At 39.6% G+C, this 24,413-nt stretch overlaps 1 protein-coding gene across 5 annotated transcripts in view; it reads right to left on the bottom strand.

The window, feature by feature from the left end:
• TPK1 (thiamin pyrophosphokinase 1) overlaps positions 1–24,413 on the bottom strand; it is a 453,436-nt gene that overhangs the window by 209,526 nt on the left and 219,497 nt on the right. For 4 of the 5 annotated variants that reach the window (XM_016187821.2, XM_060196763.1, XM_060196762.1 and 1 more), the window contains exon 6: positions 1,481–1,576. The exons of the other annotated variant lie outside the window; for it this stretch is intronic. In XM_016187821.2, coding sequence (XP_016043307.1) covers positions 1,481–1,576 — 96 coding nt within the window. The remainder of the gene's footprint in view (positions 1–1,480; positions 1,577–24,413) is intronic. 5 annotated transcript variants of the gene reach the window in all.

The following is a 24,413-nucleotide window of genomic DNA, read 5'->3' on the forward strand; positions in this document are numbered from 1 at the left end:
TTTGCAGTGAGTACCTCCCTAACACTTCCTCTCCGCTATTCCAAGCTGGGGATCCATAATTGCTCAACAAATTGTTTGGCTTCTACCTTCTGCAACCCTCAATGACCATGCTCCCAGAGGGCTAGAGAATGGGAAAGCTATCATGGGAGGGGGTGGGTTATGGAGATTGGGTGGTGGGAATTGTGTGGAGTTGTACCCCTCCTACCTTATGTTTTTGTTCATTAATCCTTTCTTAAATAAAAAATTTAAAAAAAAAGAATACAAAAAAAAAAAAGCTCAAAAACCCATGCATATCACAGAATCCTTTTGCACAACAATGAAAGTTGAGGGCAGATGATTTAAGATAAATAGGTTAGATAGGTAGGTCATCGATGGACGGATAGACAAATAAGATAACTTCAGAATTTTTGTTAATTAGCATACAATTTTAGGTGTGAGTTCTAGAATAAAAGTAGTCAGATATTTATCAAAGTCCTTTAAAATTCTCAACAACTTGCACAACAGTTGTTTGTTTTATGAGAGTACTGCTCTGACCTGGCTTATAGGTTTTCCAGGAGTAGAACCTGGGAACTTCAGAGGCTCAGGAATTAGAGTCTTCTGCATAAACAACTTGTTTCAACACTCTACACAAAAGTGCTTATGATGATGATGATGATGATGATGATGATGATAATGATGATTTGCAGTGTCTGGTAATGAACAGACTAATTCACTGGTGAGCAGCTTTCCACATCCATTTTTAATAATATTTAAAAAAAAAATTATGTATTTATGTGTTGAATAGACACAGAAATCAAGAGGGGCAAGAGGAGATAAAGAGAGAAACAAATACAGAGACACCTGCAGCACTGCTTCACTGTTCATGAAGCTTTCCCCATACAGGTGGAGAGTGGGTTCTTGAACCTGGGTCCTTGAGCATGGTCACATGTGCACTTAAACAGGTGTGCCACCACCCAGCCGCTTCCATTTCCCCCATTTTTAAAAAAGAAAATATATATATATATACATATATATATATATATTATTTTTTGCTTTATTTATTTTGGATAGAGAGAGAGAGAATGATAGGGTGATATGCGGAGGGACAGAGAGAGATCTGCAGCACTGCTTCATTGCTCAGGAAGATTCTGCCCTGCAGGTAGGGACCGGAAGCTTGAACCCGGGACACTGTGCACTGTGATGCATGCGCTCTACCAGGTGTACCACCACCCAGCCCTCTTTATTGTTTTAATTGTATGTCCTTGGAGAAAAGACACATAGGAGCCACTCCACCATCTGTGAATTTCTCTTGGTGTTGTCCAGAGTGCTCCAATGTGGTGTAAAGGATTGAGCCCAGGGCCTCCAGTATCCAGTAGCTCCTGGATTTGTGTATATAGTGAAAGGAACATAAGGCAGTACTGACTGCAGGAAGGACTTTAAAGACAGTCTCTCTCATCTGTGCTCATAAGACTCTAAGCCACTTACAGGGTGTCTGGCCTACCTGTAAGTCTTTTTCTTCTATCTTTTTCTGGAGCACTTGAAGGCACTTGGTGAAATCAGTATGGTCCTGTTCAAGGGTTGAAATGAGCTCACATCCCTGTGTGTTAAAGTAAAAGAAAAGGCAACACTGAGTAATAATGTCAGCCTGATAAGCAGATGAGCTATAAAAATAAAGATGCAGTGTAGGTAGGCATTCCATTATCAGTGTTATACGCTGATCATTAGAACCATTAGCATTCGTTTCTAATTTTATATCTCAGTATAGCGGAGAGAAGACATTAGAATAGTACAATAATAGTCTGGTTATGATAATCATTTCATCCCCTGATGTCGACATTAGACTGCACAAAGGGTTTTTAAAAATCACTGCCCTAATGACATTGCATATTAACATAAGGTTGTGGCAAAGGTATTATAAAATATGTTCATAATCAAATTACTGGAAATTAAAACCAATTTTTTTTCTACAGAACTTTGAATTCTCTTAAGCAGATCTTCCGAATTTACTTATGTGAATGCAAAGACTGATACTAATGTGGAACTAGAGATAAAATCAGATTTTAAGTAAATAAAGTTAGCTGTCTTATAAATTCCTTTATAATATCTTTTTTTCCCTATGCGAGAAAATCATGAAGAGCTATGCCTGCATAAATATGTCTCCTGAATCATCTTCTGAACATAAATGAAGTGAATTTATAAGTCCTTTACCTCTTAACAACAGATAACTTGCCTAGGGAGAAACACTGAAATATACTGATAAATGTGAAGTCAAAAAAAAAAAAAAAAAAAAAAGAAGCCAGCTCACTGGTAGTAGTGAGTTGAGATGAGAAAGAAATGGTCATTTTGAAATGACACCTTTTCCTCTAATGTCTTTCAGAGGCAAAGGTATATAAAAAACAGGTAAGGGTGGAATTTCAGATTTCTAACTTCAAGTATAAAACCATGCTGAGTTTTTGACAGCGAATAAGGGAAATTTCACCCTAATCTAGCACATAAAATTGCTGTTCATATCTTTTCAAGAATATAAGGCAACCATAGTCTTTCTCAAAGTATTCCAACAACTATTCACAGGACATTGGAGGGTTCTCCTTTATCTCAAGGTCTCTTGTGGTATGACAGGCTCAATCTGTGCTTTATTTATTTATGACTATCCTCTATCTAGGTACTGATGGGAAAAAATCATCTTATCATTTTGAAATAGCTGATGCCCTCAAAGGCACATATGTCTTCTTTACAACATCACTGACATATATTTCCCTAATCCAAAGAGAAAACTAGATTCTGCTCATCACCAAACAAAAGATTAAGGGAGTAGTTGGCTTATTTCAGACTAAGACTCCAAAAAAAATAAACAACAGCAGTACAGAAATTGCCTGATTATACAGGAAATTTTCCAGGGCTGAGAAGTTAGATTGTCATCAACCAAGAAAAAAAAAAAAAAATCATGACACTGTGAGATTGCCTGAGGACAGAAAAGATAATTCACTCATCACTACTTTCTTTTCTCTTTTTCCAGAATACTGCTCAGCTCTGGCTTAACGCTGGTGTGGGGGATTGAACCTGGGGCCTGGGAGTTTCAGGCATGAGGGCTGGTTTGTATAACCATTATGTTACCATGCCACCCATCATCACTACTTTTAATGCCTGCCATTAGTCTGCCCCCAAATAAGAGTTCAATGGATGTTCATATGTGTCCTGGCACAGAAATATGTGCTGGCCAAGGGATAGGGGGCTGTGGCACATATGTTAACAGAAAACTGTCTTCCTCTCTTAAATGCTGACAATAGGCATGTGGGGAAATAGTTCAGCTCCATGAGTACAGGACTTGCATGCTTGAAGCATCTGGTTTGTCACCTGACACTGCATGAACTCAAGTGGCGTTCTAGTCTCTTGGTGTCTATCTCATGTGAAATTCTCTCCTTCCTTCTTTCTCCCTTCCCTCCCTCCTCCTTTCTTTCATTTTTAACCTCTTTCTCCATTCTTTCCTCTCTCCGTCCCTCATTGATTGATTGATTGATTGATTGACTGATTGATTGATACTTTCATTGACTGGACTGATAGAAATTGGGAAGCAAGGGAGAAATAGACACGGAGAGAGAAAGACAGACCACAGCAGACCTCATTCACTGCTCCTGCAGCTTCCCCCCTGTAGTAGGGGAGAGGAGGACGTGAACCCTGGTTGGTAATAAATGAGCTTAACTGAATGCACCACCACTTAGCCTCCTCTTTCTTCTTTTGCCACCAGGGTTTATCACCGGGGCTCTGTGCCTGTACCAAGAATCCTTTACTCTCACAGTCATTCTTTTCCCCTTGATTTTATTTCATGGGATAGAGAAATTGAGAGGGGAGGAGGGATAAAGTGGGAGATAGACAGATAAACACCTGTAGATCTGCTCCAGTGCTTGTGAAGGGTATGCCTTGCGGGGGTCGGGGGGGGGGGGCTGGGAGCTTGAACCCACTGGTTTCTTGCATATGGTAACATGTGTGCTCAACCAGGTATGCCCTGCCTGGACCCCAAAGTCTTTTGTATTTGGTTGAAATAGTGAATCATTTAGAATTCTGACAATAGGAATAATCATTCAAACAAAATCAAATGAAATTGACAAAACAAATAGCAAGGGCAATATGATAAGATAATTATTGAACATGTGTGTATCTATCTTCACAGAACCAACAGCAACTTATATGAAAAATGACAGCTAAACAGAACTCAAGAAACTAGCTACCTAGTCACAATGTAACATTCTTTAGACTAAGAAAATAAATGTAGGTGATTAAAATTGATTTGCTGGCAGCTGAATAGCTAGTTAGTACTGTAACGTGTTTAGAGACTATTTCTTTGCTCTCAGAAAGTGAGAACTAAAGCCTAGTGTCAACATCAATATTCAAAACCTTACGGAAGCCAGGCCAGGAAGCTAGATGTGCCCAGACCAGGATCAACCAACAACTATAAGGCCCAACATGCTTGTATAGGCCCAGTTTCTCCCTCACATGGAAATTGAAGGAAACTCTCCAGAACTGATGCAGGAACGAGGATCCTAGAACTTGAGGGGGACGGACAGGACTCAATGGCAACTTTCACATCATCCATTCTGCACTCTTTCTGCTGTCTGGTATTCAAATAAACTCTGTTTAATGTCATAATAATAATAATAATAACAACTCCTCTTAGATTTCATTGTGAGATACGTAAAAGAGAAAAGTTCAGATTATCACTCCAGAAGTGGTTCCAAAAGAATGATGGACAGGCCCAGGAAGAGAGTTCACCTGGATCAGACATTTGCTTCTCCATGCTCACGACCCAGGTTTGAGGCCAGGAGCCATCCCAATGGATAAAGCTCTGGTTTTGTGGTCTGTTTTCCTTTCTCCCTCAGTTTCTCTATTTCTTTTGTTTTTTCAAAGCATTTTATTGGGAGAAAATAATGGTTTCTAGGACAGTTAGTAATTGGTGAACACAATTTATTATCTCCATGTAGCAGTGGTTTGCAAACCACTCCCATTTGGTAAAACCTAAATCTCTCTTTGCCATCTTGTCATGGGAACCTGATGGTGCCCTTCCCACCCCTAACCAGAGAGAGGACTGCCTCTGTTTCTATCTGAAACAAACAAACAAACAAACAAATGAAGGCTCAGTGATAACTGCAACAGAGGGATTATATCATGGGGAAAGGTACTTGAAACATATTAGCCTGACTTGATTAATATTGAACTTGAGGGAGTCGGGCGGTAGTGTGGGACAAGCGCACATGGCACGAAGCGCAAGGACTGGTGTAAGGATCCCTGTTTGAGCCTGTGGTCCCCACCTGCACGGAAGTCACTTCATAGGCAGTGAAGCAGGTCTGGAGGTCTCTCTCTCTCTCTCTCTCTGTCTTCTCCTCCTCTCTCCATTTCTCTCTGTCCTATCTAACAACAACATCAATAACAATAATAACTACAACAGCAATAAAAAAGACAACAATGGAAACAAAAGGGAAAATAAAAAAATAAAGACATATTGAACTTGACCTTCTCAACTGCAGATGGAAACACAGAAATACTTAAGTCAGGGCTAGAAATAGTTTACCAGCACTGGAAAATTCAGACTGTCTTTATATCTAGAACTTTTAGACACTAATGGTGGTGTTTATTAGACATTCACACTTTCTTGAAATGTCTACAGAATTTTCATTATTCAAATCATAGATCCTCAACAGAGAGGCAGAATAACTTCACTAGAAGTGGAAATAACTGCAGAGCCCTCAAAGGTAAGTTTTCACTTATGGGTGGAACTTAAGAAACAAGGATAGGGAAGGAAAAACATAAAGTCAAACCTGGACTGGATGGGGTGTATTGCATCAAAGCAAAGGACTCTGGGGAAGACAGGGAATGGGGAAAGCACTGGAGTCCTGGTTCGTGACGGTGGGAAAGGATCTAAGCTGGAGGTGAGAGGGTTCTGCAGAGACCTTTCATGAGGAGAAGAGAAACTGTACCCATGAATCAACAACTATACTGTAAACTATTATCCCTCCCCACCATTACAAAAGAAATATATATAGAAGAAGTATATAGGAATGAATGGAGGCCTGCAAAATGGACTATTTGCCAAAGTGACATTACAAAATTCGTTGGCCACTTAGATATGTTTCGATGGTTTCCTAGCATTAGAAATAAGAGAGGAGCAATGAAAGTAAGTGATGCCGCACTACAATTTGCATGCTTCACTTCAACAACATAAACTATGGAATGCTGTCGGATAGGAAAACTCCTGAAGGAGAATACCATAGAGAAGAGAGATGGCTAGGACTTAGGAAGACTGCAGAATCAAGTAGCCAGTGGCATATACATATACACACACACAAATTGGTGGTAATTTTGTTAAAGAAAAACACATTTTATTTTTCAGATTCAGACATAAAGACAGAGTCCAATGTATCTTGAGTGTATCGGTTGTACTTGGAAAGTTAGGCTGCAGTAACTTGTGCACTGCATTCATTACCTTTGCACTTCTAACCACTTCAAACTCCTCACCCTATTATCACTAAGCTATGGAGGCAGAGCTCATTTTTGCATCCTAAGTGCTTAGTATCTATCAAATATTAAATTCCCACCAAGCTGGTCTTGTCAGTGTTTCCATTTTATAAATAAAAATTAAAATTAAAAAAGTCAAAACAACTTCTACCTTAGAAATTCTAGAAACTGCCAAGGCCACCTTGAAATATGACATTTATTTTCAATATCAACTATGTGGAGGAATTAGCTCTTTTGATTCTATCCACCAACACAATTCAAATCCTTTAGTTTTTATTTTATTTTATTTTCTATGATTCTATGAATTAGCCAGTCTGCTTCCATCTTGTTCTCATTTTATTATTCATATTTATTAACTTGTTTACTGAGAGGAAAGATAGATGATACATAGATAGTTAGATAAAGAGAGACAGAGAGGCACTAAGAGAGCTGACTATTGACTGTCAGAGGCAAGCAGCAGTGGTGGTGATCAGAAAGGATAAGTGAAGGCTTCAAAAGGCACAGACTTTCAGTTATAAAGTAAATAAGACATGCTGATTTTAGGTAATAATACCATGTTGTATATTTGAAAGTAGCTAAAAAGTATAAATTTCAAATTCCTTGTCACTAGGAAAGTAGCTATGTCTCGTGGCAATTGCTAAGTAGAATTACTATAATCTGTTTTCAGTAGTGTCAAATATAAAATAAACATATATATATATATATATATATATGAGTTTATTGTTATCTTTTTGTAGTTGTTTGCTATAAGAGCACTGCTCAGCTCTGGCTTATGGTGACGAGTAGGGAGACTCGATCTGGGACATAGGAATATCAGGTATGAATACACTGTTTTTTTTTTTTGCATAACCATTATGTTTTCTGCCTGTCCCTTTAAAATATACTTTAAGTGAGTTTTTTAAAGTACATATTTATGAGAGAGAGGGGGGGGACCATGTCACTGCCCAGCTCTAGCATATAGCAACGCTAGGATTGAACATGGAGCCTCAAGTCTACAAAGCATAGAGTCTACCTGCTGGACCACTTCTCTGACGGCATGTTCTCACTTAATACCAGCTCAGACTTCTACGATCTTTATTAACCTATGCAGAGAGTAAGGCAGTGGCTTTAAAAAGATACAGGCCTAAGTGTTCTTCAGAACTTCCTTCCTTCAAGGCGCACCTGTTAAAACTGCACCATCTTGGGAGTCGGGCTGTAGCGCAGCGGGTTAAGCGCAGGTGGCGCAAAGCGCAAGGACCAGCATAAGGATCCCGGTTCGAACCCCGGCTCGCCACCTGCAGGGGAGTCGCTTCACAAGCGGTGAAGCAGGTCTGCAGGTGTCTATCTTTCTCTCCTCCTCTCTGTCTTCCCCTCCTCTCTCCATTTCTCTCTGTCCTATCCAACAACAACAATAACAATAATAACTACAACAATAAAACAACAAGGGCAACAAAAGGGAATAAATAAATAAAATAAAATAATTTTAAAAATTAAAAAAAAAACTGCACAATCTTGAGGCATACTTACTCCCCCTGGCCCCCAAACACTGCATATCTCTGCTTATCTTAGCACTCTGATCTCAGTAATCAAGACCCCCGATCCTACTCAATTTACCCTCTTGTTCCCAAGTGCCTTATCTCTCATATTACTCAGAGATTCTCCGTAAAGTTGTATATTAAGTGGGAGGGGGACTGAATAGAATAAAATGGGTATCATATTTGTACATATTTTCCATAGGAATACACACAAATGTGTATTTGTAAGTTCCATGCGACTGAGTTTAAGAATAGTCCTATAATCTAATGGAGAAAAATTTTCTTCCAAAAGGCCAGGCCATGGTACAACAGGTGAAGCGCATATAGAACTAAACACAAGAGCCTTTGTAAAGATATGCGTTCTAGGCCCTAGCTCTCCACCTGCAGGGGGAATGTTTTACAAGCAGTGAAGCAGATCTGCAGGTCTCTGTCTCTCTCTCTCCTCCTCTTCAATTTCTCTCTGTCCTATCCAATAAAATGGAAAGAAAAAATGGCCTCCAGGAGCAGTGGATTCATAGTACAGATACTGAGCCCCAGTGATAACCCTGGAAGCAGAACCAGAAAAAGAAAACTGTTCTTCCACATTTGAAAACTCTTTTTTGTTGCCCTTGTTGTTGTTTTATTGTTGCTATAGTTATTATTGTTGTTATTGCTGTCATCATTGTTAGATAGGAGAGAAATGGAGAGAGGAGGGAGAGACAGAGAGGGGGTGAGAAAGACAGACACCTGCAGACCTGCTTTACTGCCGGTGAAGCGACTCCCCTGTAAGTGGGGAGCCAGGGGCTTAAACCAGGATCCTTAAGCCGGTCCTTGTGCTTAGCGCCACATGCACTTAACCCGCTGCACTACTGCCCAACTCCCACATTTGAAAACTCTTACCATGATCCAAATATGAAATCAGAATGTACAGAAAGCTAAAAAAAAAAGTATATAAATTTGGAAAGGTTAAGTGTATTATACCAAAATAAAGGCTCTAAAGAAGGACAGGGAGGGGAGGGCTTTCAGGCTCTGGTACAGGATGATAGAAAAGGGCCTAAGTCTGGGGAGAGAGTGTTCCGAACACACCTATCATAACCAGATGGGAAACTGTACTCAACTGCCAAACCACTAACTGTAGGCCATTAACCTCCCAATAAAAAATAAAAAAGACATATATATATATATATATATATATATGTATATATATATATACATACATATACATATATATACACATAAAATTGTTTTTAAAAGATTTTATTTATTAATGAGAAAGATAGGAGAGAGAAAGAGAACCAGACATCATCACTCTAGTATATGTGCTGCTGGGGACTGAACTCAGGACTTCAGGTTTGAGAGTCCGATGCTTTATCCACTGCACCACCTCCTGGACTAACATGATGAGTAATGACCAGTTTGGTATGACTGGTTAATCCACCAATATACGATGGGAAAGTGACTGAAGAAGACAGACAAACTTTATTTAGAGAAAATATGAGTTGTACTCTACATAAGAGTCTGAAGAGTGAGATGCTGGACATTAAGCCAGCCGCCTGCTCCCCCCCCCTCCACTGCTGATACTCCGGCCTATTTACATAATCATTGTTTTGCCTGAAAGATTCCCCACCCAATCCTTTGATCTATCTTCTTTCTACCTAGAGACCCGCCCTGCCTGCAGGGTTCATTAATCCCGCCAGTTAAAACCCTAGCAACCGTTGCTGTGGAAGGTTTCTACCTTCCAGCTCTTTCTTTTCTCCACCCCCTTTCCCAGTCATCTCCGTTCCGATTTGCCACTTCTGGTTTTACCCTATAAAGCCCACTTGTGTTCCTGGTTTTGCTCTCTTCCTCTTTTCTCTCCCACAGAGCTAGCCGGGCAGGAAACAAACAAATCCACACAAAGAGACTTAGGTAAAAAAATCCAAGTCTGGCCAATTCTTATGTTCAGAACCTGGATTCTTCAGTCACGAGAAGACTGAGTGCCCCTCCGTTTAGAGAAACATAATTTTGCATTTCAGTAGCTATAAATTCAGATCAAGTACCTAGTAAAATATGGTGGGCATACTGTGGATGAATTAAAACTCTGTCCTCCTGGGACTAGATAAACCAGACATGGACCAAACACAGGGAAAAAGCATTGGTGTTATTATTGTTTTTTTCCAGGTATGATGTTACCATGTCATGGTGAAATTAAGCAACATTTTTTTAAACCATTAATACCAACTTTGAAATGGTGACAAATATGAGGGCTTTACACACATGGTTAGGTAAATACAACAATACACCAGTATTAACAAATCAAATGTGCAGTTGGGCAAAGTGAAGCTTGAGTACAGACTGAGGCCAGAAACTGCCACAGTCTGAAGAGCAGTGTGGGATTGGTGCATCAGCAAAATACAAGGACCTGGGTTCAAGCTTCTGGCTGCCAATTGCAGGGTGAACATGTCATGCATAGTGAAGCAAAACTGCAGTTGTCTCTCTCTACATTTCTATCTCTCTCAACTTCTTAATATCCATATGTGTCTATCAGTTAAAGATGAGAAGATAAAAAAGAAAAGGATGCTGGGAGCAATGTTGTAATCACAGTGCAGGTGCTAAGCCCCAGCAACATTTCTAGTGGCAAAAAAAAAACAAAACAAGTAAATGCCAAGAGGGCAGTGGACAATATCCAGACTATATCTGAATGAGTAGTAATTTACTTTCTTAACATAAAGAGACAAAAGACAGGGAAGCAAAGTGATAGCAAGGGCTCAATAAAACACTCAGCAATAAATAGTTTTCGGCACATGCTCTGGAATGATGATAGTTCAATTTATGACACTATTGACGTGTAGGACCATAGCAAACACAGAAATACAAGGTCAAGATAGGTGATTCTGATCACAGTAAAATCACAAATCATCTGCAAAGGACAGGTCTATGTTCAGTATGATATACTTACATCTGTTTAAAAAAGAAAACAGACTCACAACCAGATTATGGTAAATATTTACGTAGATGATTCTATTAGGTCAACCTGCTTTTCTGTTATATAAATCATCAGTAACTTGTCTTATAATTATTAAAATAAAATATAAAATAAAATATTAGCTTTAAGCTATACGAACCATGAAAGTACTCACTGTGAATTTATTTTCACTATTACATACTAATATAAGAACCAATAGTATCTACATGATAAGCATTTAGCAATGAGAAAGGACATATTCTTGCTGGAGATAAGGAATCAACAAAGTTTTGTTGCCCCCTTCCAAATAATCACTGTTGTCTCTGTAGTATAAAACTGTCCATGGGGGCTGGGCAGTAGTTCAGGGGGTTAAGCACACATGGTAAAAACACCAAGGACCTGTGTAAGGACCTCAATTTGAGCCCCTGATTCCTCACCTACGGGGGGTTGCTTAATAATAGGTGAGGCAGGTCTGCAGGTACCTTTCTCTCCCCCTCTCTGTCTTGCCCTCCTTTTTCGATTCTCTCTGTCCTATCCAACAACAATAACAACCATGACAACAATAACAATAACAAGGACCAAAAAATGTAGAAAATGTCTTCCAGGAGCAGTGGATTCATAGTGTAGGCACTGAGCCCCTGTGATAACCTCAGAGGCAGAAAATAAAAAGAAAAACAATGCCTAAAGGCTCTAAGAAAAGGAGGGAAATAATTGTGCTCAAGTCACAACTAATCCTGAATTTCATATCATTGTCAAGTATGAAGAAACAGTAATTTTCTTTTGATTTTTCCCCTAGCCACTTAAATATACAAATTACATTCTGTATCTTCTAAATGGGGCAGATAGTTGGTCAGGTTTGTATCTGGGGTTTGACAATCTTTCTGCTAGATACACACTTTTGTGTGAGAGTATAATGGGCAAACCCCACACAGGTGCAAGGACTTTAACATGATGTAAAGGTTCAGAACTCTAAAATTATGTAAACCTCATTTTATTTACCTCAGCTGTTATGCTATGCAAAAGTACAGTGCAGTTGTGATTCCATAAGATAATAAATAAAAAGCATTGAGCAAATACATAGCTCTTTGGAAAATTCTACAACATGGATCATACAACATAAAGTCTCTTAGAATGGAGATAGAAGAGATACCTCAATGGGTCCTGCATATGCTTTGCTCTGCATCTGACCCAGATTTAAGTCCCAACACCACATGGGAGTCCCACAGCTCCTGGGGAATCTCCTGTATGGTGGTGTTTCTTTCTGTCTCTGCCTTGTTTTCTGTGCCTCTCTAAGTGAAAAACTGGGCCTGGGAACAGTGAATGCACACATGTGAAGTATACAAGGCTGCAACTCTACAAAATAAAGTTCACCAGGGTGTGAGAAACTGTCAACATTCTCCAAAGAACTTTGCATTCTGGGGGGGGGGGGGGGAAGCTACTTCTGAATTTACTGACAACTGTAAGAAATTATTACAAGGTAATGAGTATTGGTGAGTATTTCAAATACCCAAAGCAAAAAATCATTAAATTATCATTCTAGATTACTTCCTCTGCCATGTGCCAATAACTAGCACAGGTCAATGAAAAGTTTACATTTAACACACAGAAAAAAAAACCAAAACCCTATCAGGTTATTCCATGCAGACTCCTGTAAAACTCATTAATGGCAATGGAAAATAAAAACAGAGTAATTTTTAGTTCACACAGCATGTCCAGAGAGGCACCTGACCTCACTAAAACCAAAAGGCAAGAAGGCAAGCCTCGTGACAATATTCTGGAGTTTGCTCTGAGCTGACTCAGTCTGCGGTGCATCACGCAGTGGCCATCCATCTAGACTCTGTGCAAGGTCCTGCAGAGATTTGTTGGGGCTTTACTGTAACTTTCTAGACTGACTCTAGAAGGTTAAGAATTCACCAGGATTGGGAGTCAGGCGGCAGCGCAGCGGGTTAAGCACATGTGGCACGAAGCACAAGAAACTGCATAAGGATACTGGTTTGAGTCCCTGGCTCCCCACCTGCAGGGGAGTCGCTTCACAGGTGGTGAAGCAGGTCTGCAGGTATCAGTCTTTCTTTCTCTCCCCCTCTCTGTCTTCCCCATCTCTTTCCATTTTTCTCTGTCCTATCCAACAATGACAACTTCAACAACAACAATAGTAATAACTACAACAACAATAATAAAAAAAAGGGCAACAAAAGGGGGAAAAAAGAATTTACCAGGATTATTTCTTCCTAGGTGCCTACCATGGTTAACAGTTTTGAATTTTTTTTTCCTAATGAGTTGTATACAGACCTGCACCTAGCACAAGACAGTACTAAGGACATGTATTATAACATTTTAGGGGAGTGAGTTGGACAGTGGTACACCTGGTTGAATGTTGGTCTGCTTCTAAATTCTGCTTCTTTTTTTTTATTCTTGGAAAGAATTTTTTTATTTTTTATTTTTATTTTTTGTTAATTTATTTTTTTTTATTTAAGAAAGGAGACATTAACAAAACCATAGGATAGGAGGGGTACAACTCCACACAATTCCTGCCACACAATCTCCATATCCCATCTTCTCCCCTTATAGCTAAGACCCCTTCTGTTGCATTACTTGATGCTGTGGTCTATTTACACAATCATTGTTTTGTTTGCACTGGTTTAGTTCTCACCAGTTAGCACTCTCTATTTGCTCTGCCCCCTCTCCTAGTCACACTCTGTTTTCCACCACTAGTTTGCACTCTCTTTTCGCTCCACCCTCTCTTTGTCACATCCTGTTCCCACCCTAATATTTCCTTCTTGGAGAGTATAAATACAGCTGCTCTTCTGATTAAACACAGAATTGCCTTCCCTCTTCGAGAGTCCCAGAGTCTCTCTCTCCTGAGATGCTAGCCCAGCAGGAGTTCCTGATCCCTCTCCCTCGAAGCAGCCTAGGTTGGCTCCAGTGGAGTTCTCTCCAACCCAGAGAGCACTTGCTCAGGAAGAAGCCCCCTCAGGCTATCCTGGCAGTTGAATTTACATGTTGCAATGTGCAAGAACATAGGTTCAAGCCCCATGTCCCCCCACTTGTAGGGGGGAAGCTTTAAAAGTGATAAAGTAGTGTTGCTAGTGTCTTTCTTTTTCCCTCCCTCGCTTACACCCCCCCCATTGTCATTCACTCTTCATTTCTCTGCCTCTATCCTATGAGTAAATAAAATACTAAGCACTCAGGGCCAGGGGCTGGGTGGTGGTGCACCTGGTTGAGCACATGTATTCAATGCGTAAGGAGCCAGGTTCGAGACCCCGGTTCCCACCTGCAGGGGGAAAGCTTCATGAGCGGTGAAGGAGGGCTGCAGGTGTCTATCTGTCTCTTTCCCTCTCTATCACCCCCTTCCCTCTTGATTTCTGGCTGTCTCTATCCAATAAATAAAGATAATTTTAAAAATTATTTTAAAAATAAATAAAATAAAATATAACAAGAACTTTCTTTAAAAAAAAAAAAGAAAGAACTCGGGGCCAGGTGGTGGCGCACCTGGTTAAGCGCACACACCACAGTGTGCAGTGACCCAGGTTCAAGCCCCTGGGCCCCACCTGCAGGGGGAGGAAGCTTCATAAGTAGTGAAGCAGGGCTGCAGGTGTCTCTCTGTCTATCTCCCTCTCCCTTCTCAATTTCTCTAATAATAAATAAAGATAAAATAAAAGAGAATCTGTAAAAATGATAAAAAAATAAGAAATTATTTCAGATGCTTCTCAACAAGCTATATTTTCACAAGAATATTGAAAATCCCCAATTTTAGGTCATGATCTACTGATGCTTATTTTCCTTAATAAATTAGTAACATTATGCTTTTCCCATTTTTTTCATATCTCTTTTCAAATTGTACTTTCTTATTTTGCATAGAAATAGAGAGAAAATGAGAGGGGAGTGGGAGACAGAAAGAGAGAAAGAGACCCCTGCAATACTTCTTTACCATTTGTGAAGCTTTCCTCACTGCAGGTGGGGACAAGGGGCTTGAACCAGGGTTCGTGTGCACTGTAACATGTGTGCTCTGCGAGATTCGTCACCAGATGGTCCTTTCTTACTCACTGTGTAACAGTCAAGATGAGCATTCGAGCACTCTGTCAATTGAGATATTCGCCGTATCTTAAGAACTACTTCTTACACTTTAACTAATATGCTAAAGGTAATTCATTACCCCACTATAAGATTAAAAAGTTGTATTTTTTCCTTTTTTAAAAAATTTTTTATTTATAAAAAGGAAACATTGACAAAACCACAGGATAAGAGGGATACAACTTCGCACAATAACTACCACCAGACCTCCATATCCCTGTCCCTCCCGATAGCTTTCCTATGCATTTTTCCCTCATTGAAATATCACTGTTCTAGAATGACTTTTTTTTCTTTTTCTTTCTCTCTCTCTCTCTTTTTTTTTAGATAGAAAGACACAGAAAAAGAGTCTGAAAGAAAGGGAGACAAACTGTGGAAGCAAAGCCTCCACTAGTGTGGCAGGGGATGGATGGAACCTGGGTTGCACTCATGACAGAGTGAATTATTTTGCTGCCCTGAAGTTTATTTAGTTTTAATAACCTGCCTGGTATCACACAGTTCCTAGTGTGATCTGAAGTTCAAACTCTTGATCTTTGTGTTCAATCCTGCTGTAAGTATAAGAATTTTAGTAGGTTTGTGAAAAAGAAGAAGATGGGTTCATGACTTAAACGGACCCTTCATTTCATTGTTTTTCCCAGTTTTAAATACATAGTCATCCTTGCCCTTCTACACAAACATTATCTGCTGCTCTCCAGGTAGTCCAAGGGTTTGAAAGCTTCAAGGCCATCTGAGAAATGAGTAATAAATGCTTATTATGCCTCTCCCTGTTTCCTATTTTCCCATCTCTTATGATCATTATATATAAGATCCAATTCGCAGGGCTGGGTGGTAGCACAATGGGTTAAGTGCACATGGCGTGAAGCAGAAGGATTGTCATAAGGATCCTGGCTCCCCACCTGCATGGGGGTCACCTCACAAGCTGTGCAACAGGTCTGCAGGTGTCTATCTTTCTTTCCCCTTCTCTTTCTTCCCCTCCTCTCTCGATTTTTCTCTGTCCTATCCAACAGCAACAACGGCTCTAACAACAATAGCAACCACAACAATGGCAACAAAAATGGGAAAAATAGCCTCCAGGTGCAGTGGATTCATAGTGCCGGCACCGAGTCCCAGGGATAACCTGGGAGGCAAAAATAAATAAATAAGTAAATAAAGATACAATTCACTTTGGCTATTAAACATGCTTTCATAATCAACATATTCAAGTATTGCTTATCTCCAGTTACGTCTATAGTACTGAATTCTGGACAAGAAATTACTGGGAAAATTGTAGCAACACTTTTTATGATATTGTTGCTTTTGGGAACAGTGTAAGAGTATATTTTTCTATGAGGAGAAGGAGTCCCCCCTTTTTTCGCTTTATTTGGGTATTAATGCAGTCTCTAACATATAGGCACAACCTCTCACCACCCTTTGACTGGTGTATAGGAGACACACCAGGACAACAGTGTCCCTTCATCCCACCCCTTTCCCTCCTTCCCCAGAGTCCTTTGCTTTAGTGCAATCCATCACAATCAGTCTAATTTTTCACTTTATGTTTTCCATTACTGTTTTTCCTTCTTAAGTACCACCTACAAATGAGACCATATGGTATTGGTCTTTCTCTTACTGGCTTGTCTCACTCAACATAATACCTTCAAGTTCTGATGAGGATATTGCTAAGGAGATGAGATACATGCATACATATATACATATATCACAATTTTCCTAGGCATTGATCTGTCATTGGCTAGCTGGGTTGCTTTCAGGTGTGGGTTAGTACAAAGCATGCTGCTCTGAACTTAGGTGTGCAGAGATTTTTGCAAAAAGGTGTCTTTGTTGCCTCTGAATATCCCCAGGAGAGAAATTGCTGGGTCGTAAGGTAGGCCCATTTCTAGTGTTCTGATGAATCTCCAGATTGTTTTCCACAGGGGATGAACCAACTTACATTCCCACCAGCAATGGAGGAGCATCTGCCCCCACCCCATATCTCCTCCAATAGTTGGCATTTTTCTTTTCTAATGTATGACTTTCTCACAAGTTTCTTCCTGTAAAGCATAAGTAACAGAGAAGTCGATTTGCCATGCTTTTCTTATTGTGAATCAATGTGACTGCTGTATTTGCTGCTGCTACTGCTTCTCTCTTTCTTTCTCTCTTTGAAAAGAGCTCTGGCTATTGATGGTACTAAGAGCACAGCCTGGGACCCTGTATATGCAAGTCCTATGTACTACTGTTGCCCTATCTTCCTCCTTGTTCTCCACTTACCTCTTGACAGTAAACGGAAATGATTTTTATTAGGAAAAGATAAATTTTGTTCTGAGGAATAGAGTGTAGGGTAGGAATAACACTGGAAATGTTATTCAAACCTTCCCAGAGAAATGGATGCTTCTAGGTGGTGTAACAGGGCCCATCATTAAGACAAACAACATAAAGCAAAGTGATAGTAAAGGTCCTATTTCAGTTCCCAGCAGCAAGGAGGAAATCTTTGTGAACGGTGAAGCAGTGCTGCAGGCGTCCTTGTGTTTCTATCTCCCTCTTCATTTTTTGATTTTTCACTGTCTCTATCCAGTAAATAAACAAATTTAAAAATTAGTCAATTAAAAAAAACTTCCCAGGGGCAGATAGTGGCGCACCTGTTTAAGTGTACATGGTACAGTGCACAAGCACCTGGTCTACACCTGTGGGGGTGGGGGGGAAGCTTTGTGAGCCGTAAAGTTGTGCTGCAGGTGTCTCTCAGTCTCTTTCCCTCTCTATCACTCCCTTCTCTCTTGGTTTCTGGCTGTCTCTCCAATAACAATTAAATAAAGATAATGAAAGAAATTTTTTAAAGTGTAGTGACTTTACATGTACCATTATCTAAAAAAAAAAAAGAAGTTATTTTAAAAATAACTTACTGTCCATCATGTAAAAATACTGACACAGATTTTTTTACTTTTGCAAACAATGATATGAGTGTTAAAAATCTAGCTTGTACATACTTCAGTTTTCTCTACTCACTGCTGATGTAACCTTTCTTCTTGAGTGCATGCCGGACAAAGCCCTAGTCACACTAGAGGTTATATGTACAAGACTATTAAAAAAAATCAAATATATTAAATTTGAAATAATGAGTTCCCATAATCACTCATTAAACTGACTACAGCTCAGTAATAAGAAACTGACTGCCAAATTATGAACACAGCAGGCAGAGAACAAAATGACATCTATCTTGGACAATCAAAGTTACAGATCTAAAATTAGTTCTAACTTGTTCTTGGGATTTTCAAAAAAAAAAAAAAAGGAAAAACGTTAGATTAAAACCAATTAGAATAGAAATGATCTGTGCTCCCTGAGACAGCTATTAAAATCACCCTTTCACCCTGTAGTGACAGCAGCACAAAGTCACCATTTCATACTTCCTGCTTCATTGTAAAAAGCAGGACTGCACTTTTTTTTTTTATTTACCAAACTTCTAATAGCATCTTTACTTTTCAAACTGAGTAAAAAGGTGCTTTAGAAAAAAATCAAATCATCAAATGACAGCCTGGCAGTAATGATTTCTTTACTAAGAATGCTACATGGCTAAGCTCTGAAAAACCCAAGCTAAAAGGTTGCCTAACATAATTATGTAATCTCTTTCTGGTTTTTAGATGGTACCAAAAAAAAGAAAAAGCAAAGAATAAACACAATTTAACCTTGTAGCAAGTTTCCATTCAATCCCAAACATAAAGAGACATTCTCATCTAGTGCAATCTTCCCAGCCCTGAATGCTACAAGATAACCTTCCCTGTCAACATTGGCATTGAATGGAAGTTAAAGCTTTTCAAACAAGAAACTCCATGCCTATTAATGGAAATCAAGAATGTCCTTTATGTTTTGTTTGTTTTTTAAATTTCTTTTTAATTATCTTTATTTATTGGATAGAGACAGCCAGAAATCAAGAGGGTAATGGAGAGGGAGAGAGACAGACACCTGCAGCACTACTTCACCACTGGCAAAGCTTTGCTCCTGCAGGTGGGGACCAGGGGCTCGAACTCGGATCCTCGCACACTGTAATACCTACGCTCAACCAGGTGCACCACCCCCTGGCCCCAATAATATCCTTTTTGAATAGCACACAGAGGGTCTCAAATTGTGACTTCCTTCCTAAAGGAGAGAGCCCCTGTTAAGGCTAAGAGAGGGTGCCCAAATGTGTTCACATAGCAGGTTTGAGCCTGCTATCAAAAGGACAGCTCCCCAAATAGGACCTTCTCTGACAATGTAAACTGCAATAGTTCACTGCTGATAGAAGAAGGAGGAGGAGGGGGAGGGGGAGGGGGGAGAAGAAGAAGAAGAAGGAGAAGGAGAAGGAGAAGGAGAAGGAGAAGGAGAAGGAGAAGGAGAAGGAGAAGGAGAAGGAGAAGGAGAAGGAGAAGAAGGGAAGAAAAAGTTCCGTAAATACCTTGTTAAAGAGTAAACTGTGCCGGAAGGTGGTTTTTGAGGAATGCCAGCCTATTTCCTCCCAGAAGTCTGCAAGCTGGGAATGGCATTTGCAGAGATGGTGACAGCTTGCATGCTGCACTCCAGGAATGTCTAGGGCACTCAGTCTACAGAGCCTCCCGGGGCACAGGGTCTGGTTCCTGATGCTACACTTTGCTTATATACCTCCTGACTGACTCTGTTCAGTAAGGACTTGGGTGACTGATCTGATACTCACTTTACCCTAGGAGCCCTTTCCCTGGGCGGAATCAGCTTTGCACCCTTGTTCTGTAATCAATCACTGCATTGAGTGTAACTGTCTGCCAGTCTTGTGAGCACTTCTAGCCAGTCACCAACTCCAGACCTGGCCTTGTGGACCTCCAGACAAAGAACTGGAGGAATGATTACTCAATTTAGGATGCTGGAATAAACCTCTATGTTGCATATGTGTTTTTTTTAGATTTTTACCTCCCCTATATTAGAGGGGGAGGGGGAGGCTGGGTTACAGCACAGCTGCTTATGTATAGGAGACATTTTGTGTCTCCCCATGAACATAGATGTCTGCAGAACACTCTTGTCAATCTAGGTCCATAAAAATACACTAGTATAAATCATGGGTCCTTTGGAATATAACTAAAGTAGGCCTACTAACTAGATACAAAACGAAGACCCCCAAATCTTCATCTGCACTATTCTAGCCTTTAGGTTCATGATTAGTCAACAATTTGTTTGGTTTTATATGTTAACTCTTCTTTCAGCCACCAGGTCCCAGGCGCTACCAAGATGCCAATTGGACTTCCATGGGCAGAGGACCCCACCAATGTGTCCTAGAGACTCACTTCCCCAGAACCCCACCCCACTAGGGAAAGAGAGAGACAGGCTGGGAGTATGGATCGATGTGTCAATGCCCATGTTCAGCGGGGAAGCAATTCCAGAAGCCAGACCTTCCACCTTCTGCATCCCACAATGACCCTGGGTCCATACTCCCAGAGGGATAACGAATAGGAAAGCTATCAGGGGAGGGGAGGGAATAAGGAGTGGTGGTGGTGGTAACTATGTGGATTTGTACCCCTTAGTGTTTCCTTTTCATAAATAACAATTAAAATAAATAAATAAATAAATGCACTATATATACATGAAAGAAAAAATAAGAGAATAGATCATTTCTCTGGTCAGTCACATGCTGGTATGGGAGACTGAACCCAGGACCTCTGTCTGGGGTTTCAGGCATGCAATTCCTTTGCCCTAATGCTGAGTTGTTTCTTTGATCCAATAAGCTTCACTTTTATAGTGGCCCTGTAAGAGTCCAGAGCTAGAAGACTGCTCTTGCTTCTTTCACAATTACTGCTAACAGAAGAGGATTAGTCTCATGCTAAGTATCATCAGAGGCGGAGTCATTATGGAGTTCAGGCTAGAGCCCTGAAAAGTCCTTTGGTGAGTAGTATTGTATAATCACTTAGAAATGAGAAGAAATGGGGGGGGGGGGTAAATACTTATGAGGTTCAGTACTCACAAGGAATTCCCTCAGAATCTGAATCTGACCTACTGCTTTGAGAAAATCTCCCTCCATTATAATACAAAGAGGGGGCAGGGAAGATAGCATAATGGTTGTGCAAACAGCTTTGCATGCCTTAGGTTTCTAGGTCTCAGGTTCAATCCACCCTACCACCATAAACCAGAGCTGAGTAGAAACAATAATACTAATAAAGAAAGAAGGAAAGAAGATAATATAAAGAGGAGTGTGACCAAAATCGGTAGAAGCAAAAGAACATGGGTTGTAGGATACAAACACCTGGCTGGATTCCACCTGTCTAGATAAAATAAAGAATATGATCGAGAAGAGGTAGGTTTTAAAGGAGGTGAGAGATCTTTCAAATTCAAAGGCACTGTCTTTATAAATCAATGTCTAAAGTATGCTTTCAAAAAAGCAGGCTTGGGAAAGAATAGACAATATGAAATGAAGTCAGTTTGAAAGGGCCTCATATGATTGAAGCCAGCATAGGAATCAAGGTCTATTCAGGAGACATGTTGTCCCAGGTCCTAGCTCAATATCCCCTTGGTGCGATGCTAATCAGAGTGAGCCCACTAGCTCTAAGCATTTAAAGTGAAGACCCTGCCACTCAGCTGTCAATGGAAACTGTCTGTCTACAACTCCCTGTACCATGTCTTCACATCTAGACATATGATAATGAGTCTTAAAGCATAAGTCTAAGAATTTACAATACACAAAGGGTTTGGTGATATTTTACAATACACAAAAGTTTTGGTGGTGTTTGGAAGGGGAGCATAGATAACTACAATTTGGCAATGCTCTAGTAAAAAAACAAAACATCTGTAGTGGTCTTGTAAATTTTACACAGAACTGAATGCTTGTCATTATCAAACCTAAAACATTATTTTAAGTGAATTAGATTGTGAGCTAAATTAATCAATGGTATACTTCTGAATACAAACTGATGAGAAATATTTTTTAAATGCTATTGAAAATGAATACTTTAAATGCTCCCAGGAAAGCAAAGCAAAATGCTATAATTCTATATTAAAATAACTGTATTCTTCCAGAGTACTTCTACCTGCAAAATATTTTATCATTGTAACAACTGTATGTGAAAGCTGTTGCTACGTAACCAGACTTAGTTTTAAGGTCTGGACAGTCTATGGGAGCTAGTGAAACAAAGTAAGTTAACAAACTAAATAAAAAATGTTTATATGAAGAGAACAGATTGATAATTACTACAGAGAAAGGGGGCTCAAGGGTGTCACTGGGGTGAAATGAGCAGATAGATGCTAGACTTCTGCTGGTAACATAATGCAACTCACCTGAAATTGACAATCTAACCACCCATGGGAATTCACTAAATATAATAAAAGCAAATATGATTTAAATTCACAAGCTGGGTAAGAGTTCTGTATATACTTAAATTGGCAGCTCAAAGAGTCGTGTATACAGTTCCAGGAAACATAACAATTTCTTATATACAAAAAAAAAAGATGCACGTTAGCACTGTCAAGACAAAGTATTAGTTATTTAGCATTTCTGCCCAAGTACTATCTGTACATATACTTCTTAGATATTTAAGGTTTTAAAACCTCTCTTGTCTTTAAACTAAAATGAAAATATAATAATTTCCTGTTTAAATTGTGTAGTACACTAAAGAAAATATTGCTATTCTATCAACCATTAGCCATTAGCCATTATTTTGACTAGAGAAGACTATATTTCAACACAAAGCCTCACTTTCCTAAAATGTAACTGAAGAACATTTAGAGAAACAACAGCTATTATGATATAAAAAATGAACAATTTCCTGCTGATCTATATTACATTTTATAATAGTATATTAAAAGGAACTCAGGTTGGAAAAAATTAGACATATAATCCCCGTCCATCAAAACCTGTTTTTAAAAGTTTCAGTATACACCCATTCTGGTATTAGAAATGGGAGAGTTTCATGAGAAAAAAAAAAAAAAACACTAATTTAATAAAGGTGTTCTTCACAAATTGCTACCTTTTCCTTAATAGAGAAAAGAAGAGAAAAAAGTAGGTTAGGAGAAAGTTTACCTAGTAGAGAATATGTTTAAACAATGCAAGACACAAATTAGATAAAGGTAAATCCTAAAGCCAGAGGTGTGTCCAGTCCCTTTATAATAGTTCTTCTTATTCTTTCAAAGGAGGAAGCAGAAGTGAATGACCAAGAAAGGGTAGATGGGGCAGAAGATAGCTGTTGCAGTTGATTCTGAACCACACACAAGGCCCTGGGTTCAAATCTAGCACATGGTTAGCACTGAGCACAGTGATTCTTTGGTGTCTCTCTTCTCTCTTCCTAAAGTAAAAATGAGCAAAAATTGGGTCCAAGACTTTTGTTCAGTAGTCTTATACACATGGAAGTTCCTGAGTTCATGCCTTAATTCCATATTAAAAAAAAAAAATCTTGATCAATTCTGGGAAAGATACAGTGAAAGTAGGCAGAATCTTCTGTGTTATCTCTATGTATGCAGGTGACAGTCCTGGAAATACTTGGTGAGCTGGAACAATCTTAAATCAGTCCTAGGGAAACTGGTGATTCAGCATTAAATCATCTGGTCTCCCCTGCCGGATGCATCAACTGCTTATAATAACTGAGGCTCACTACTGCTCTTCAAACAAGTTTTATCTTTGTTTTTTTAAGTAATTTAAAAAATATTTATTTATTCCCTTTTTGTTGCCCTTGTTGTTTTATTGTTGTAGTTATTAATGTTGTTGTTATTGATGTCATTGTTGGATAGGACAGAGAGAAATGGAGAGGCAGGGGAAGACAGAGAGGAGAGAAAGATGGACACCTGCAGACCTGCGTCACCGCCTGTGAAGTGACTCCCCTGTAGGTGGGGAGCCAGGGGCTCGAACCAGGATCCTTACGCTGGTCCTTGCACTTTGCATCACATGTGCTTAACCCGCTGTGCTACCGCCTGACTCCCTAGGTTTTGTCTTTGTAACTGCAATTCCACAAAGCTCTTGGACCCATACCATGCTCCTATCTCTTGATATCTTTTTTGATTGCATTTGATGTTCTTTCAGGACTTGGAATAATTCACAGGGAGGAGAATCAGCTCCTATTCCAGACCCATGAGAAGGGTCATTTTCACCAGGCTCTTTGGAACCAACGCCACGTGTTGACCACAGAGATTCTTAGAATGCCAGGCTAGTGCTTTGCAGACAAGAGGAAGCCATTCTTATTTAAAGGTCACCTATAATTAGTAAATTTTCCATTAGCTAAACGCTTTGTCTCACAAGTGTTCTAACTTGGCTCAATCCTACAGGCAGCTGCTAGGTGATTTAAAAACTGATCCGTGTGTTAGGCCTTTTTTCATTCTTGCTGTGGCAAAAGGGTTGCACATTTAATTTTTTTTCTATTCTGTTATCATTCGATTTTTAAAGTTTTATCAATCAGGGTTATCCCTGGAACTTGGTGCCTGCATTGTGAATCTATTCCTCTTGATAAACTTTATTTTTCTTTATGGTAGAGAGGGGC

The sequence above is a fragment of the Erinaceus europaeus genome, chromosome 8 (genome assembly GCF_950295315.1).
Source record: "Erinaceus europaeus chromosome 8, mEriEur2.1, whole genome shotgun sequence".
Classification (NCBI taxonomy): domain Eukaryota; kingdom Metazoa; phylum Chordata; class Mammalia; order Eulipotyphla; family Erinaceidae; genus Erinaceus; species Erinaceus europaeus.